Here is a 19,191-nt window from a genome sequence, read left to right as displayed (position 1 = left end):
CACAGACATTGTATGTGCTATAATGTATCAGGGGCATTGCAGTGTGTAGCATAATGTATAACGGGCATTGCGATTCCTGTCATAATGTGTCACAGGCATTACGGTGTGTGGCATAATGAGTCACAGGCATTACGGTGTGTGGCATAATGTGTCGGGGGCATTACAGTGTGTGCATATTGTGTCATGTGCATTATTGTGTGCGGCATAATGTCTAAGGGCCATTGCAGTATGTGGCATAATGTATACTGGGCATTACTATAAGGAGGAAAAATGACAAATAATGTAAGGGGCATGAATCAGGATTATTTTTCTTTCCTGTGGTGGCCAACGTCTGGGCGTGTAGGTTGCAAAACTGGGGTATAAGGTAGTCTTTTCCTGCAATGCCACGCCCTCCACGCAAAGCCACGCCCATTTCGACAAAGCCACACACCCTTTTTGCCAGCGCGCGCCTTCGACGCGCGCATTTTTCTACCTTTGCTGGTGCCAATTACGGGGTGTATTGGGGGGGGGGGTAGCTACCATCGGTGCAGGCAGTGCAGCTGCTATGGGGCCCAGAGCTGAGAGGGGCCACCTTCCCTGTCACAGTTACAGGTGTTATATACATTTTTCGCCATTGGGTGGTACGTAGGAGTCCTTTCAAACTTTTTCCTTGGGGCCTGCAATATATCTAGGTATGTCCCTGGACCTGCTCATTGTAGTGTGGTATAAAATTAACTGGAGGGCATTATAATGTTATATAATATGAACCGGGGCACTGTAATGAGGCACAATATGAACGGGGAGCACTATATATCATAATGTGAATTGGGGATACTGTGCGGCATAATGTGTACTGGCAGCTCTGAAATGTGACATAGGTTGACCTTAAGCACTACTACTGCGATTCATAATAGAAACTAATGCACAACTATGGGGCACAACATTAAATAAGGCTCTACTATGGTTCAGAAAATGAACTAGGGCACTATTATAGGGCATGACATTAACAACTGCTGCAGAGAAGTGTCTCTAGAGAACTATTGGGACAGGAGGCTCCTTCAAAATGTTACTATGGGGCCCACAAAGTTCTGGTTATGCCCCTGGAAATATATCTGTTTTACCTACAGTAGGGAGTGCAGCAGTGGCGCCACTGATTTACAGCAGACTGACATGCGGACGAGCGTCCGCATGTCAGTCTGCGGTCTCCTTCCCTCCGCCGCTTGTTGGAGGGACACGGAGGGCACAGCGCGCCTCCCTGTGTCCCTCCTGCATCATCTCCGGCGGCCGCGGGTCTAATAGGGGGAAGTGCCGTCCGTGAGCTCTAATTGGCTCACGAACCGACACTTCCCCCTATAAGACCCGCGGCCGCCGGAGATGATGCAGCAGGAGGGACACAGGAGAGGCGAGCTGTGCCCTCCGTGTCCCTCCAAAAAGCAGCAGCAGCGGCGCGGGGGGGGGGGGGAATATCTGGCACTGGGGCATATATGGCACTGGGGGGGGGGAATATCTGGCACTGGGGGCATATATGGCACTGGGGGGGAATATCTGGCACTGGGGGAATATCTGGCACTGGGGGGAATATATGGCACTGGGGGCATATATGGCACTGGGGGGGAATATCTGGCACTGGGGGCATATATGGCACTGGGGGGGAATATCTGGCACTGGGGGGGAATATCTGGCACTGGGGGCATATATGGCATTGGGGGGGAATATCTGGCACTGGGGTGGGGGGAATATCTGGCACTGGGGGAATATCTGGCACTGGGGGGGAATATATGGCACTGGGGGCATATATGGCACTGGGGGGGAATATCTGGCACTGGGGGGGAATATATGGCACTGGGGGGGAATATCTGGCACTGGGGGAATATCTGGCACTGGGGGAATATCTGGCACTTGGGGGAATATATGGCACTGGGGGGGTATATGTGTACCTGGCACATGGGGGGGGGGGGCTATATTTGGCACTGGGGCATGTGAGTACCTGGCACCGTGGAGGAATATCTGGCACTGGGGACATATGTGGCACTGGGAGCACAGCCCTAGCAACAAGGACTACCTCCTAGCAACGAGCATGACACCAAGTGCATGAAACCCCTGGCAACAAGCAGGTAATTTAAAAGTAATTGGAAGCCTTACTGTAGAACTTTATCTGTAATGGGCATTACGGTGTGTGGCATAATGTATCACGGACATTGCAGTGTGTGTCATAATGTATCTGGCATTACGGTGTGTTGTATACTATGTCACGGGCATTGTGGTATGTGGTATAATGTCTCAGGATCATTGTGGTGTGTGTCATACTGTGTCACAGACATTGTATGTGCTATAATGTATCAGGGGCATTGCAGTGTGTAGCATAATGTATAACGGGCATTGCGATTCCTGGCATAATGTGTCACACGCATTACGGTGTGTGGCATAATGTGTCACAGGCATTACGGTGTGTGGCATAATGTGTCGGGGGCATTACAGTGTGTGCATATTGTGTCATGTGCATTATTGTGTGCGGCATAATGTCTAAGGGCCATTGCAGTATGTGGCATAATGTATACTGGGCATTACTATAAGGAGGAAAAATGACAAATAATGTAAGGGGCATGAATCAGGATTATTTTTCTTTCCTGTGGTGGCCAACGTCTGGGCGTGTAGGTTGCAAAACTGGGGTATAAGGTAGTCTTTTCCTGCAATGCCACGCCCCTTTATGCGAAACCACGCTCCCATTCCAACGAACCCACACCCCTTTTCGGCGCGCGCACATATTTATCCCTTTCTTGCTCCCAATTATGGAGCATGAGGGGGGGCGCCGAATAATTTTTTGGCTTGGGGGAGAAAAATTTCTAGTTACGCCACTGGAGTGCAGTAACCCATATAGCTACTCCACTAGGACTAGGAGCTGCTGTGAGTCAAGGACAGGCACAGGAGGACATCCCCATTCCACCCTCTCTGCATGCAGATTCCCCCCCCCCCCCCCCCCTCCCTCCCCCGGCATTGCCATGTGATGTATACCTGAATGTAGAAAGCCTTCTTTAATCTTTTGTAGACGGCATCTCAGTTGGTACAGGTCATTATTACATTTTTAATGACAAACCTATCACACTGCAAAGTCCTGCAGGACACGTCACTTTTTCTGGAGACGCCAATCTCTTCCTTGGCATGCGCTCGTTCCCTATTCCATGGAAATAGAAATTTGCCAGCTGTAAAGTTCATGTCTCTGGCAGTCTGGAGCGCTCTCTCTGTGCGTCTCTAGGAGTGGCTCTGATTTGCTGTTTCTCCTTCTCATCTCCTGCGAGCATGAAGGTTTTGCAATAAAATAATTTCACTCAGCATTTCCCACACAGAGGGTTCTGACTTTTGTTTTACCTTCATACCGGAATTCCTGAGGAATCTTTGTCATGTAACTGAGCTGCTGATGTATCAAGCAGTGAACAGAGTGGAGAAGTTGCCCATGGCAGCAGCCAATTAGATTCATTCTATCTAGCAGTTTGTAGAATGTACTTCATAAATGGTTCCTCAAAGCTGATTGATTGCCATGGGCAACTTCCTCACTGGTCCACGTCTCCACTCTTTTTCCTGTTTAGTACATCAACCCCTTAACTCTCCTGTCAGAGGGATCACATCCGCATTGTCCCACTTTCTCTGATGCCCTGTATACTCGGAGCAGAGATGCCCTATGGTGTTTGTAGAAGTTACCATTGCATATTTCTGCCAATTTGTAATTGTTTCCTAGGAATCTCAACTGCCAGACTAATCCTGCCTGTATATATTGTGCCTTTCATGTGCTCGATGCTGAGATCTGACCGACAGCAAAAACAGATCATACTACTTCTAACTTTGGGGTAAATGTATTATAGCGGCACGGATCGTGTCACTCTAACACTTCCTGCTTTGCCTCATTACCTGTCACGATCCGGGTATCTGGACGCCATTTCTTACCCATCAGATGCCTCCTAAGGCTGGCTCAGCGCTCCAGGACCGGATCCCATCTGTTATCCTGATGTGCACATTCCCGCATCCTCTCCTGTCTCTCTGGACGCTGTCACGTAACGCCTTATACATCTGGCATGGCGTCTCCCACGGCCTCCGCCGCCGTCCCTGAGCTTCTGCATTCAGAGTGGCGATTACGTCAGCCGCGGCCTCCGCTGTGTCCGCGTGGTTGGATGTGCACCTGTCAGCCTGGCGTCTCCTGTCTCCGGTGGCCGGCGCCGCCATTACTGTTTTGATTACCACATGGATTACAAACCAAACTTCCCTCCAAGTGTTTGCATGGGCGCAGCCATCTTGGATTCTGTCAGCTGATCATTTCCACCAATCTGTTGTCAGTATTATTAATCTGCATAATTGCCTAGCCAATGCCTTCCTTGCTGCAGGTATAAATAGGTTGTGCCTGAGCAAGGAAGGCGTCAGTGCTTTGGTTGTCAAACCTAGTTCCAGTTTGTCTCTCTCCTGTGATTGTCTTCCAGCTTCCAGCTCCTGTCTCCAGACTTCTGCTATAGAGACCCGCACCAGCATTCCATCTGCGGTGTAGCCTGACTCTCCGATCCATTCTGGACTCACCTGTTTCCAGCTACAACATCACCTGCTTCCAGCCCAGCTTCCAGCAGAGTACAGCTTCTCTTAAAGGGCCGGTGTCCTTTCTACAGTTTACCACTCTCCATCGGTATTATTATTTCTCCGCTCTCAAACTCTACATTTCATCCATATTGCATCGCTCTCAAGCTTCATTTATTATTTAACTGGTTTCAGCCAGTATCCACTCCGTGCCAACATCTGTCTGATTCTAACCAGTACCCACAGCAGCATTTTATCTACAGCAGTCCAGCTTTCCCTGGAACACCAGTTGGTACGACCCTGGGCTTTCTTCATTGCTACAATTGAGCCTGGTAAGGACTTTCCAACTTGCAGATAATAAGAACTGTCTCATACCACCAGAGCTCTGTGGCCCCTGCCACCCTGTAGTACCCAGGAACTGTATTATTATTTCTCTGCTGATTTTATGTTTCTTTTTACTGCTACTGTGATGCATGGAGTTTGTCATAAATAAATATCATTGACTTTTACTCAAGTTGTCGTGGTCACGCCTTCGGGCGGTTATTCTTCATGTTACTTACATGTCCAGGGTTCTGATACAACCTCCCAGGTTCCGGTACATCTCAGCCCCTACAACTGAGGCTGCCTCCCGTCGGCTCAGGCCCTCAGTTGTGACAGTAAGCACTGATCCAATGAATCCAGCCGGAGACCAGGATCAAGCGGCCAGGCCGATGCAAGAACTGGCAGCCCGACTTGAACATCAGGAGGCTGCACAGGGCCACATCATCCGCTGTCTCCAGGATCTCTCTACTCGGCTGGATGGGATTCAGACAACTCTCCGTGGATCAGACGCGTCTGGGGCGTCAACCACAGTGACTCCAGCTATAACCCCACCCACCTTACCCGTTTCTGCTCCACGTCTTCATCTTCCAACGCCAGCAAAATTTGACGGATCTCCAAGATTCTGCAGGGGATTTCTCAACCAGTGTGAGATTCAGTTTGAGCTACAACCTGGCAATTTTCCCAGTGACCGTACAAAAATTGCCTACATCATCTCTCTTCTCAGTGGCTCAGCCCTTGATTGGGCATCACCGTTATGGGAGAGGTCCGACACCCTGCTATCTTCTTACACTGCATTCGTGTCAACATTCAGGCGCATCTTCGACGAGCCAGGCCGGGTAACTTCAGCTTCGTCTGAGATTCTCCGTTTACGCCAGGGATCACGTACTGTAGGACAATATCTTATACAGTTCCAGATCCTGGCATCCGAACTGGCATGGAACGACGAGGCCCTGTATGCTGCATTCTGGCATGGTTTATCTGAGCGTATTAAAGATGAGTTAGCTACCAGAGACTTACCCTCCAAGTTAGATGAGCTAATCTCACTTTGTACGAAAGTTGACTTACGTTTCAGAGAGAGAGCAACTGAGCGTGGAAGATCATCTGCGCCAAAATCTTCTGCTCCTCCTCCTCGCCAACTGTCACCAACTAAAGATGAGCCCATGCAAATTGGCCGTTCCCGTTTAACTCCTGCTGAGCGCCGAAGACGTCTATCCGAGTCTCTCTGTCTTTATTGTGCAGCTCCGTCTCACACCATTAATGCCTGTCCCAAACGTCCGGGAAACTCCAAATCCTAGCTCGCCAAGGAGAGGGCCGGCTAGGAGTAATGATCTCCTCTCCATCTCCTCAAGATTGTAATCTCCCAGTCACGCTTCAAGTTGCTCAACGTTATCGGAACGTTATTGCCCTCCTTGATTCCGGAGCAGCTGGGCACGTTATTACCGAAGCCTATGTTAAACGGTGGTCCCTACCCACCGAGAGACTTCCTTCCTCCATTTCCTTAACTGCCGTGGATGGCAGTAAATTTTTTGATGCAGTTATTTCTTTAAGGACTCTACCAGTTCGTCTGAGAGTGGGAGTTCTTCATTCCGAACTTATTTCTTTTTTAGTGATTCCAAGAGCCACACATCCTGTGGTCCTGGGCCTTCCATGGCTCCGTCTTCACAATCCTACAATTGATTGGACGACTACGCAAATCCTGGCATGGGGTCCCTCCTGTGCTGAGACATGTTTGTTTAAAGTGTTGCCTGTCTGTTCTTCCTCCCCCAGGTCGTCTGATGTTCCACCTCCTCCATATCAAGATTTCACGGATGTGTTCAGTAAAGCTTCTGCTGATATCCTTCCTCCTCATAGAGAATGGGACTGCCCGATTGATCTCGTTCCAGGGAAGGTTCCACCTCGAGGCCGAACTTATCCGTTGTCTCTGCCCGAGACGCATTCTATGGAGGAATACATTAAAGAGAACCTAGCAAAGGGGTTCATTCGACCTTCTTCTTCTCCAGCCGGCGCAGGCTTCTTTTTTGTAAAGAAGAAAGATGGTGGTCTGCGGCCGTGCATCGACTACAGAGGTTTGAACGTCATTACCATCAAGAACCGCTATCCTTTACCCCTGATTACTGAGCTCTTTGACAGAGTTAGCGGAGCTACCATCTTTACAAAGCTGGACTTGAGAGGTGCATACAATCTCATCCGGATCCGTGAGGGTGACGAGTGGAAGACCGCATTTAACACCCGTGACGGACATTATGAGTACCTCGTCATGCCCTTCGGATTGAGCAATGCTCCAGCTGTCTTCCAGCATTTCGTCAATGAGATCTTCAGAGACATTCTATACCGTCATGTTGTGGTCTATCTAGATGATATCCTCATTTTTGCCAACGATTTAGAGGAACATCGTTTTTGGGTAAAAGAGGTTCTGTCCCGTCTCCGTGTCAATCATCTCTATTGCAAATTAGAGAAATGCGTCTTTGAAGTCAAGTCCATTCCGTTTCTAGGGTACATTGTGTCCGGTTCCGGACTAGAGATGGATCCTGAGAAACTACAAGCAATCCAGAATTGGTCGGTACCCTTAACCCTCAAAGGGGTCCAGAGGTTCTTAGGGTTCGCCAATTATTACCGAAAGTTTATACGAGACTTTTCCACCATTGTGGCGCCTATTACTGCTTTCACTAAGAAGGGTGCTAACCCGTCCAAGTGGTCTGAAGAAGCCATGCAAGCTTTTCATCTTTTAAAACAGAGGTTCATCTCTGCGCCTGTCCTGAAACAGCCTGACATCGACTCTCCTTTCATCTTAGAGGTGGATGCCTCCTCCGTTGGAGTAGGAGCGGTGTTATCTCAGAGGGCTAAAGATGGCCATTTACATCCTTGCAGTTTCTTCTCCCGGAAGTTCTCCCCAGCGGAGCGTAACTATGCCATTGGCGACCAGGAGTTGCTAGCCATCAAGCTCGCTCTAGAGGAGTGGAGATATCTGTTGGAGGGAGCTTCTCATTCAATCACCATACTTACAGACCACAAGAACCTTCTATATCTGAAAGGCGCACAATGTCTCAACCCTCGTCAGGCCAGATGGGCACTTTTCTTTTCCAGGTTCGACTTTAAACTCCAGTTCTGTCCGGGCTCTCAGAATCGCAAGGCCGATGCCCTTTCCCGCTCACGGGAGCAAGAAAATGAGTCAGAGTCTTCAGACAAGCATCCTATTATAAATCCATTGGCATTCTCCACGGTAGGGATGGACTCTACGCCCCCATCAGGGAAAAGTTTTGTGAAGCCGATACTAAGGAAGAAGCTCATGCATTGGGCCCATGCTTCCCGTTTTGCCGGACATACAGGTATCCAAAAAACCCTGGAGTTTATCTCTAGGTCCTATTGGTGGCCAACTCTGAAAAAGGACGTTTTGGAGTTTATTGCATCTTGCCCAAAGTGTGCTCAACATAAGGTATCCCGCCAGTCGCCTGCGGGGCAACTGGTTCCACTATCTGTTCCCCGTCGACCATGGACCCATTTGTCGATGGATTTTATTACAGATTTACCCATGTGCAACAAGTTTAATACCATCTGGGTGGTAGTTGACCGGTTCACCAAGATGGCACACTTCATTCCTCTCACTGGTCTTCCGTCAGCTTCCAAGTTGGCTCAAGTATTCATACAAGAGATCTTCCGACTCCACGGTCTTCCAGAAGAAATTATCTCAGATCGAGGAGTTCAATTCACAGCCAAATTCTGGCGAAGTTTATGTCAAGTCCTCCAAGTCAAGCTAAAGTTTTCCACGGCTTACCATCCTCAGACCAATGGTCAAACTGAGAGGGTGAATCAGGACTTGGAGTCCTTCCTCCGCATCTATGTGTCCTCCTCTCAAGATGACTGGGTTCAATTACTTCCCTGGGCCGAGTTCTGTCATAACAACCAGTATCATTCTTCATCTTCTTCAACACCATTCTTCACCAACTTTGGATTCCACCCTAAAGTCCCTGAGTTCCAACCGCTTCCAGCAACTTCTGTTCACGCAGTGGATATCACCTTGCATCAGTTTGCCAATATCTGGAAGAGCGTACGATCAGCTCTGCTCAAGGCATTGTTCAGGTACAAGAAGTTTGCGGATAAGAAGCGTCGAGCAGTTCCTGCTCTCAAGGTGGGTGATCGGGTATGGTTATCCACGAAGAATTTGAGGTTAAGAGTTCCCAGTATGAAGTTTGCACCTCGCTACATCGGTCCTTTTAAAATTGATCAAGTCATCAATCCTGTTGCTTACAGACTCCAGTTGCCTCCTTTCTTAAAAATATGTGCGGGATCTCGCTATTCTCGTGAAATCCCAAGCTGTACTTGCCACAGCCATGGATAGCTGTGTCCCTGCTGTGGTCTATGGGCATCGCCACCTGCAGCTTATCGGCCTGCTGTCTTACAGATAATAGTGCTGATATGGACAGGGACGCATAGCTGTCGCAGCAATTGTGGATGACCCGTGGCTTCGCAGCCTGGCTGAGAAGGCAGGCGCACCACCGCCATTTTTTTTATCGGATTAGCTGCGTTAAATAATTGAAAAAAATAATAGCATTAATATTAATCCTCTGCATATTGTAACATTGGTGGTAATTCAGAGTTGATCGAAGCAGCAAATTTGTTAGCAGTTGGGCAAAACTATGGTGGTCATTCCGAGTTGTTCGCTAGCTGCTTTCGTTCGCAGTGCAGCGATCAGGCAAAAAAACAGCAATTCTGTGCATGCGTATGGGGCGCACTGTGCACGCGCCTCGTACTTTCACAAAAGCTGATGCAGTTTTACACAAGGTCTAGCGACGCTTTTCAGTCGCACTGCTGACCACAGAGTGATTGACAGGAAGTGGGTGTTTATGGGTGTCAACTGACCGTTTTCAGGGAGTGAGTGAAAAAACGCAGGCTTGCCAGAGAAAAACGCAGGCGTGGCTGGAGAAACATAGGCGTGGCTGGCCGAACACAGGGCGTGTTTGTGACGTCAAAACAGGAACTAAATAGTCTGTAGTGATCGCAAGCTAAAAGTAGGTCTGGAGCTGCTCAGAAACTGCACAATCTTTTTTTGTAGCCGCGCTGTGATCCTTTCGTTCGCACTTCTGCTAAGCTAAGATACACTCCCAGAGGGCGGCGGCTTAGTGTTTGCACTGCTGCTAAAAGCAGCTAGCGAGCGAACAACTCGGAATGAGGGCCCATGTGCACTGCAGGAGGGCAACTGCTAACAAATTTGCTGCTGCAATCAACTCTGAATTAGGCCCAATGTGGTTTTCCCCAGTTAAGCATGAGTAACATGGTTTAATTATCTTTTGTCACAGGACTTTGGGCGTCTGAAATAAAAGCCATTGAAAAACATTCAGCGGCAGGTAATGATAAGTGTCCACATGTTTTGTACATGTAAAACTCAGGTGACATACAGTATAGAGCAGGCATTCCCAACCACGCTCCTCAAGGCACACCAACAGTGCAGGTTTTAGTGATATCCAGGCTGCAGCACAGATGGTTAAATCAGAATAACTGAGCAACTAATTAAGTCACCTGTGCTGAAGCCTGGATATCACTAATACCTGCTCTGTTAGTGTGCCTTGAGGACCGTGGTTGGGAATGCCTGGTATAGATCTTTCCAGTAAGTAAGCATACTTGCCTACCTGACCCTGTCCGTGAGGGAGAAAATGTTCTGTTCCTGGACTTTCCTGGTAATGTATGATTGCCATCACCTGTGGTGAGCTAGGTAATTGATAAGAAAGGGGTTTCACCACAGGTGATGGCAATCATACATTACCAGGAAAGTCCAGGAACAGAGCATTATCTCCCTCATGGAGAGGGTCAGGTAGGCAAGTATGAAGTAAGGACTGTGCAATACAAAGAATCTCTCATCGTTGCACCGTTAGTTGTGAGGCTATTTACTACCATTCTGCAGGCTAAACATTAACAATAAACATTTATTTTGTTTGGAAATCCACATTTGTATTATAAGGTCCATCAAGCTTTATTCCTATTTCCTATCTGATAGTAACATGATTTTCACAGTGTTATGATGGCACGTTCTTCTGCCTTATGGCAGAACTACTGCATATACTGCTGTTTAATGGGGTATGGGTCATTGGGTCGACACAACTTTGGTCGACAGTCATTAGGTTGACCATTATTGGTCGACATGCACTAGGTCAACAGGGTCACTCAGCACAGGTTACTATTCTCAATCGTAGTCCACGTGGATCGTAAAGTATGAAAAAGTCCAAAAATTGAAAAAAAATGTAAAAACTCATGTCGACATATTGAACTGTCGACAAAATAACCATGTCAACCTAGCGACCCTGTCGAACTAATGCATGTCGACCAATAGTGGTGTCGATCTAATGACCGTAACCCGCTTAATGATATAGCAAAACTGAGGTAACATAAAAATCCAGGCAGACATTTTACTAAGCAGGCAGTATCCTTCATTTGTAAAGTTGTAAACACAACTCTTTCACTTTTCTTATACTGTATTTGTTTGTTCATATATATACACAACATAGATTCAAGGTTTATCCATTAATATGGAACACTCATAAATATGTTGCCACCATATAAATAAAGCAGTGTTTTCCGTAGATGGTCCTCAGGGCACCCTCACAGTCCAGATTTTAAGGATATCCACGCTAAAGTACAAATGATTACTGTAGTCACTTTGATTTAATAATCTGGGCTCAAGCATGGAAAGAATTAAGGTCCTAATTCAGACCTGATCGGTGCTGTGCATTTTCGCACAGCAGCCGATCAGGTCTGAAATGCGCATGCGCCAGCGCCGCAGTGCACCAGCGCATGCCAGACAGCTAATTGACAAACAGAGGCGGTCTCTGGGCGTGAGGAGGCGGGCTGGCAGCATTTGGCCGCCTTTTAGGGGTGTTGTCCGGGCAACGCAGGTGTGCCCAAATCGCGTGGGGGATGGGCCGTGGTGGCTGCGTGACATCACACGCAGCTGCTGCAACCAGCACAGCAACGGGTAGCTCCCTGTCAGCGTGCAGGAGCTGCGCTGCCAGCTACTCTTCAAATACAAAAGCATCGCCACTGTGCAATGCTTTTGTACTTGTGCGGGGGGGGGGGTCGTGCCTGACATGCGGGGTGGACATCCCCCCGCATGTCAGTGTGCCTGATCGTAGATGTGCTAAATTTTGCCATTGCCGTGGCTTGTTGGAAGCGCCTGCCACCCCGCTTCTCACCTGTCAGCCGGCAGCAGCCTATCTCCCCAGCTGAGCACACTGGCTAAGGGTCGCACGGTACCTAAATGGTAGTTTATTCATGTGTTTAGGCCACGCCCCCTTCAGTACCTGGGCCCAGCCAAGCTCTCTGCAGCCCTGCTGGCACTTAATAATTTAGTTGAATATACCCCTTAGTGATCATCAATAAATAATAAAAAAAAAAAATCTAAACCTTAGAAACTGAAGCTGCTGAATCTATTTATGTTGTTAACGTATTATGAAATATTATGCTTTAGCGTACAATGTGGCATCAGGAGGAAAAACGTCTCAGTCCAGCACCAAAAACCGGGCGGCATCACACTATGCAACAGACGGGCAACTATCGTCTCAGTGTACGCTAACAGAAGAGGAATACGAACCACGGTGGACGCTGGATTTAAGGACAAACCACAGTATCTTCAGTGTTGCTATTACCAACAGAAGGGAGTGCTGTTCCTATAATCTCAGTGGAGCAGAGATTCACATAGGAAACAATGCAGACTGGAGGCACAACCCCAGGTGACTATAATAACATACACACATAAACATAGCTGGCAGTTTAATTTGCAAACAGATATTGCTGCTTAATGTTTTAGCGCTGCATATGCTCCATAGCTGAGCATGCACAAATCAGTCACATCTCCACTTTAAGCTGAATGGGCATTACTGGGTGGCAACAATTAATTCTAAGTCATACTTAACTTGCCGACCTTCTAACTGTACCCTCTAGGAGGAAATCCCAGGCCAGTGCGGAAAGGGGCGGGTGGGTGATGCTGTGGACAGAGGTTTAGCTAGGTGCCATGGAGCATACTTGCCTACCCTCCCGGAATAGCCGGGAGGCTCCCGAAAAACGGGTGACCCTCCCGGTCCCCCGGAAGAGCAGGCAAGTCTCCCGATATCCGCGGGTCACCCCCTGCCCGCCGCCCACTTAACGAGTAAAGTTGGCGGTCCGGGCAGGCGATGACACGATTCTTGTTGAATTGCGTCATCGTAACCACGCCCCCTGCTTTATAATGCCGGTAATAGTGGCATTACACAGCGGAGGGGCTTAAATGATGGGTCCAGAAGCCACGCCCCATTCCACATCTGGCCCGCCTCCGTTCCGCCTCTGGCCCGCCCCCCTGTCACGTCACCTCACTGCCCGCCCCCCCTGCTGAGCCGACGGGCTGCTCTCTCCCGGAGAGGGCAGCCCAGAAGTCGGCAACTATGGCCTGGAGCAAGGGTATGTTTTGGTGCCCCCCTCCCCACAGTACAAAATATACTGGTAGGTTAATTGGCTCCCAATTTGTTGTATGTGTGGTAAGGAATTTAGGGGGTGATTCAGACCTAATCACAGGCGGTTTTTTGCAGTGCTGCGATCAGGTAGTTGCCGCCTACAGGAGGAGGGGGTAATCGCTGTGCAGGTTTGGGCAGTCTCTGCACAGCTCAGGACTTACTCAGCCACTGCGATGATCCGGCCTGAAGCTGACGTCAGGAATCCTCCCTCCAAAACGGCTGTGCACGCCTGTGTTTTTCTGTACACTCCCTAGAAACGGTCAGTTGACACCCACAAATGGCCTCTTCCTGTCAATCTTTTTGCGATCGCCGCTGCAATCACTTTCTTCGTTAAAGCCGTCAGTGTCCGGCGATCCCCGTCGCCGGCGGCCTACGCGCCTTAGCATTGCGTAGCATACGCATGCGCAGTTCAGACCTGATCGCACCGCTGAAAAAAAATAGCGTGCGATCGGGTCTGAATGACCCCTTTAGATTGTTAGCTCCCATGGGGCAGGGACTGAAGTGAATGGTGAAATATTCTCTGTAAAGTGCTGCGGAATACGTGTGCGCTATACAGATAACTGGTAACAATAAATTAAAAAATGGCTTCTTTGGGAAGGTGCGTGGCCACAGAATAGTACCAATTCACATTACACCGCACAGTAGTGTCCGTTATTCACATTACACCACACAGTAGTGTCCGTTATTCACATTACACCACACAGTAGTGTCCGTTATTCACATTACACCACACAGTAGTGTCCGTTATTCACATTACACCACTCAGTGTCCGTTATTCACATTACACCATACAGTAGTGTCCATTATTCACATTATACCACACAGCAGTGTCCGTTATTCATGTTACACCACACAGTAGAACCCTTTTACACATTACACCATGGTAGAGCCGCTTTGGAAGTAGCTGTATTGAACTATTTACTTGTTTCATTCAAATACATTTAAAACACTATATATGCCACGACTGACCGGAACTTGCAAACCCTAAGTCCTCAATGAAAATAATGCCCCAAATGTGACCCTGCCACAAACCTGATAACCCCCCAATCTCTGAATGAATATAATGCCCCAAAACTGACCTCACCCCAGATCTGATCATCTCCAAATGCCTCAATAAAATAGTGCCCCAAATGTGACCCCCCTACAGACCTGAACCCCCCCCCCAAACTATCAATGAAAATAATTCACCAAATATGCCCCCCCCCCAATTTGATAATCACCCAATGCCTCATTGAAAATGATATCCTAGAACTGCCATCCCAGGACTGATAATCCCACTATGCTTCAATGAAAATAATGTCCCAGAATTGCCTGAGGGGCAGAAAGAGAAAGCGCTGTGCCGCAGCAGCCTGAGGGGCAGAGAGAGCTGTGCGCAGCAGCCTGAGGGGCAGAGAGAGCTGTGCCGCAGCAGCCTGAGGGGCAGAGAGAGCTGTGCCGCAGCAGCCTGAGGGGCAGAGAGAGCTGTACTACAGCAGCCTGAGGGGCAGAGAGAGCTGTGCCGCAGCAGCCTGAGGGGCAGAGAGAGCTGTGCGCAGCAGCCTGAGGGGCAGAGAGAGCTGTGCGCAGCAGCCTGAGGGGCAGAGAGAGCTGTGCCGCAGCAGCCTGAGGGGCAGAGAGAGCTGTGCCGCAGCAGCCTGAGGGGCAGAGAGAGCTGTGCCGCAGCAGCCTGAGGGGCAGAGAGAGCTGTACCACAGCAGCCTGAGGGGCAGAGAGAGCTGTACCACTGCAGCCTCAGGGGCAGAGAGAGCTGTACCACTGCAGCCTCAGGGGCAGAGAGAGCTGTGCCGCAGCAGCCTCAGGGGCAGAGAGAGCTGTGCCGCAGCAGCCTGAGGGGCAGAGAGAGCTGTGCCACAGTAGCCTGAGGGGCAGAGAGAGCTGTGCCACAGCAGCCTGAGGGGCAGAGAGAGCTGTGCTGCAGCAGCCTGAGGGGCAGAGAGATGTGCTGCAGCAGCCTGAGGGGCAGAGTGGCGTGCTGCTGCTTCTAATGCAGAGAGAGATGTTACAGCAGCAGCTGGAGCAGAGAGAGGTGCTGCAGCATCAATGTAGAGAGAAGTGCTGCAGCAGCAGGGGCAGAGAGAGGTGCTGCAGCAGCCTAGACAGAAAGAGGTACTGGTGCAGCTTCTGCAGAGAGAGGTGCTGCAGCAGCAGCAGCAGCTGTAGCAGAGAGAAGTGCTGCAGCATCAAAGTAGAGCAAAGTGCTGCAGCAGCAGGGGCAGAGAGAGGCTCTGCAGAAACCGGGGCAGAAATAGGTGTCGCAGCAGCTAGAGCAGATAGAGCGGCTGCAGCATCTGAAGAAGAGATATGTGCTGCAGCTTCCAGGAAAGAGAGAGGTGCTGCAGCAGAGAGTGGAGAAGCAGGACAGAAGTAACCCTGCAGACAGTGAGACATATAAAGAGGGCGAAAAAACTGTGTTCCCTAATGCACACCGAGTGAATAATATTACTATATAATAATCAGATAATACGGAGATCTTAGTTGCGTATATCTGCAGATATAGGGTTAAGCCCCCAGGCCGATCGACAAGGCTTCTCCGTCACTGGGGGTCCCTAATACTAGGTATGGGCCTGGGGCGCAGGACCCCACAATGTCGGTACAGGTCGGCCACCCCAGGTCAGCACACAGGTGAAAATTAATAGGGGTTTATAAGAAGCACAGAAGTGCTATGTAAGTGGTGTGATTAAAATAATATATACAAAGTGATAGGAAAAATAATGTGTTAATAAAGTGTTAGGGTGTGCCGACCTGCAGCAGCCCACCCACACCGACACAGGGGCCACTGCACCCCACACCCACCCCATAAATAATTACGGTACTGCTGCAGGTCGGCACACCCTAACACTTTATTAACACTTATTATTTTTCCTATCACTTTGTATATATTATTTTAATCACACCACTTACATAGCACTTCTGTGCTTCTTATTAACCCCTATTAATTTTCACCTGTGTGCTGACCTGGGGTGGCCGACCTGTACCGACATTGTGGGGTCCTGCGCCCCAGGCCCATACCTAGTATTAGGGACCCCCAGTGACGGAGAAGCCTTGTCGATCGGCCTGGGGGCTTAACCCTATATCTGCAGATATACGCAACTAAGATCTCCGTATTATCTGATTATTATATAGTAATATTATTCACTCGGTGTGCATTAGGGAACACAGTTTTTTTTCCTACACAGAATTACCCCTCCCCTTTTAGCACCTGAGTGACATTACAATCTGATTGAGCAGCTTCCCACCTTGTGTATTATATAAAGAGGGCGGGCAGAGCTCCGGCATGTGCTAACTGTCAGTGGGCGGGATGTACTAAAGCAAAATTGCGGTAAAACGGGGGGTTTTATGGCATTTTCATATTTACTAACACACTACCGCAGCGTTTTCGGCATCCAGGGTATCGCCATCTCTGGATGGCGATACCCTATAGAAGCCTATGGGCTTCTTATCGCCGACCGCCGCAACCCGCCGACACCGCCGCAGACGCCTCCCCCCCCCCGGCTTAAATTCCTCCAGGCTGCCCTGGACCCGGAAGGTAGTCTCCTCCTTCCCCTAGCAACGCAGCCGGACGACTTTCCGGCTGCAGGGGGGAGGAGGAGGCGCTGGGGGCAGTCTGCTGCTGCTTCCCAGCGTCTAGCCAGTGTGGGGACCCCTGGGAGGTGACGGAGACCCCCCACAGACCACCTAACAGGTATCGCGGGGGGGGGGGCTCCGTCACCGCATCGCGATGTTGATCGCATATGTTAGTACATATGCGATCAATATCGCTGCGGTAACCGGCGAGGGGCGGTGATGTATCTTAATACATCCCGCCTAGTGTCACCTGCTGTTGCCTCTGGCCTGCCCTGCTCCCTACCTAGTCTCCAAGACACTGCTTCTCTTCCTCCTGCTCTGCAGCGGCCTGAACAGCGGCCTGCGGTATAGCGTCAGTAAGAGGGTGTGGGCAGGCAGTGGAACGCTCTCTAGCTTTTTTGGCCACTGGAGCTCGCGCTCCACTGGAGCCACCCTCACTACACCCTTGGCTGTGGAGGAAGGCAGGTCTGGGGGTGTGACAATGCAATTGAATTCCATCATTGTTGCCCCACGCCACAGTTACTGGCATTGTGAAGTGTGTGTGGGGGAAGGGGGTGCAATATGTCATTGACCACCATGACCCGATGGCTCCAGTCCCTGGGAGACTTGCCCACTCTTCCAGGTGGCCCAGGAGAACCACGTGATTTTCAGGATCCTCCCGACTGTTCTGGAAGGGTAGGAAAATATGAGCTAAGTTTAGGAAAGGCATGTCCACGAAACTGCGGGCAACACAGAATTATGTGTCTTTATCCAGGCAACTCTCTTGTACCAAGGACAGGGCTGGCACATATTGATGACTGCTATGTAACCAAGTGTGCAGGTAGGGGCAGTGCATCACTTAGATGCGTAAAACTTGGCATATAGGTGAATAAACCCATTTTGTACCGGGATCTGCAGAGCATTCCGGCATTCAGGGTACCAGCAGTCTGAATACTGACACCGGAAATTTCTGATAATGGGCAATCTGTGTGGAGTTTGCATGAGTTTGTGCAGGTTTCCCCCTGGACTCTGGGTTTCCTCACACACTTCACAATCCTACATTTAATCATTATTGATGCTATTGGACAGAATTGCTAATAACACTAACTCCTAATAGTTACAAAATAATTAAAATAAACATAACACATAATAAACATGGAGCCTACAATTAACTAAGTGTTGTGGTATTGTTACTAAAACTAAGAGCCGGCTGTCATGATCCAGGCTAATTTCAAGTAGGAATAGGCCTGTTAATATCAATGTATGTGATGTCAATATTCTGTACGATTTGATATATCAATGTACCAGTGTATGATAACAGTCATCTGTCATATGGTAGAAGCTTAAATGATCTGCTAGTATTTCATTATAGCCACGGGAACGTCAGAGACACACTGGATACTCAGGTGTGAAATTCTTCCTGATCAGAGCTAGTTTAAATACCCCAGATCCAGAGCTATGGCCAGAAAGGTGTTAAGCCTTTCATGACCAGTTTGTAAAGGATATTTATCCAGGCCTTAATTCTGCAGTTGTAAGCCCTAGCTCAGAGCTTCACACAAACAATTAAAAGATAAGGCAATTTGGCCTGCTAGTATTTCTACGAGACATCACAGTATAAGCTGATACTCAATTCACTCTGGCTTTGAAAGGGTTAAAAGAAATCCTAAAGGGGTGGGCTGGAGGGGAATGCAGCCTGGGTTTTAAATATGAGGAACACAAGCTGGAAGGTGTTCATTCTGCACAAGGTTATTTTAGGATACAGATGTTCCATAAACCATCAACGGGAGGCCTCATCCCATAACTATTGAATCCAAAGAGACTGGATTAGTTTGTTTTGTTTATTGCCCTATTTTTTTATTTTAGTTGAAATTGTATTTACGTGTGTGACTTTCCAAGTATTATATTCTTGTAACTTTCTTTTTTCTGTAACAATAAACTTCAACGTTTTTACTTGGATTACAAATTCTTAATCTTATTTCTGGAATTTGTGTTTTCCAAACCCAAAGCTTAGAGAAGTCAGGTTACCTAATTTTCACGTATTAATAACTGTGTGTGGGTAAGAGCAAAAGCTCAAAAGTCGCTTAGCCTGGCTGGTGCAGCAACTGGTACTTCTGCTGGTGGCAGTTGCCGCGTGGATTTACCACACACACTGAGGTAACCACACACACTGAGGTAATCAGTAAGGTGTCACGGGCAGCATTCTCAGATTGGCGTATCTGGAGAATTGCCGCGTCAGGATTGTGACAGGCCCTAACCTATATGATGCCTTAGGCAAGATTTTGGATGGTGCCCCCTAGCACCGCCGCTAGTTCCGCCTCTG

The 19,191-nt window shown here is 48.9% G+C and overlaps 1 protein-coding gene across 2 annotated transcripts in view; it reads left to right on the top strand.

Annotated features, from left to right (window-relative positions):
* The window catches only part of LOC134958390 (uncharacterized), a 308,066-nt gene that overhangs the window by 43,763 nt on the left and 245,112 nt on the right, over positions 1-19,191 (top strand). For both annotated transcript variants that reach the window (XM_063940954.1, XM_063940953.1), the window contains exons 5-6: positions 10,149-10,196; positions 12,311-12,572. In XM_063940954.1, coding sequence (XP_063797024.1) covers positions 10,149-10,196; positions 12,311-12,572 — 310 coding nt within the window. The remainder of the gene's footprint in view (positions 1-10,148; positions 10,197-12,310; positions 12,573-19,191) is intronic.

Source organism: Pseudophryne corroboree, chromosome 9 (assembly GCF_028390025.1).
Source record: "Pseudophryne corroboree isolate aPseCor3 chromosome 9, aPseCor3.hap2, whole genome shotgun sequence".
Lineage (NCBI taxonomy): Eukaryota > Metazoa > Chordata > Amphibia > Anura > Myobatrachidae > Pseudophryne > Pseudophryne corroboree.
This window is presented reverse-complemented; position numbering and strand designations above follow the sequence as displayed.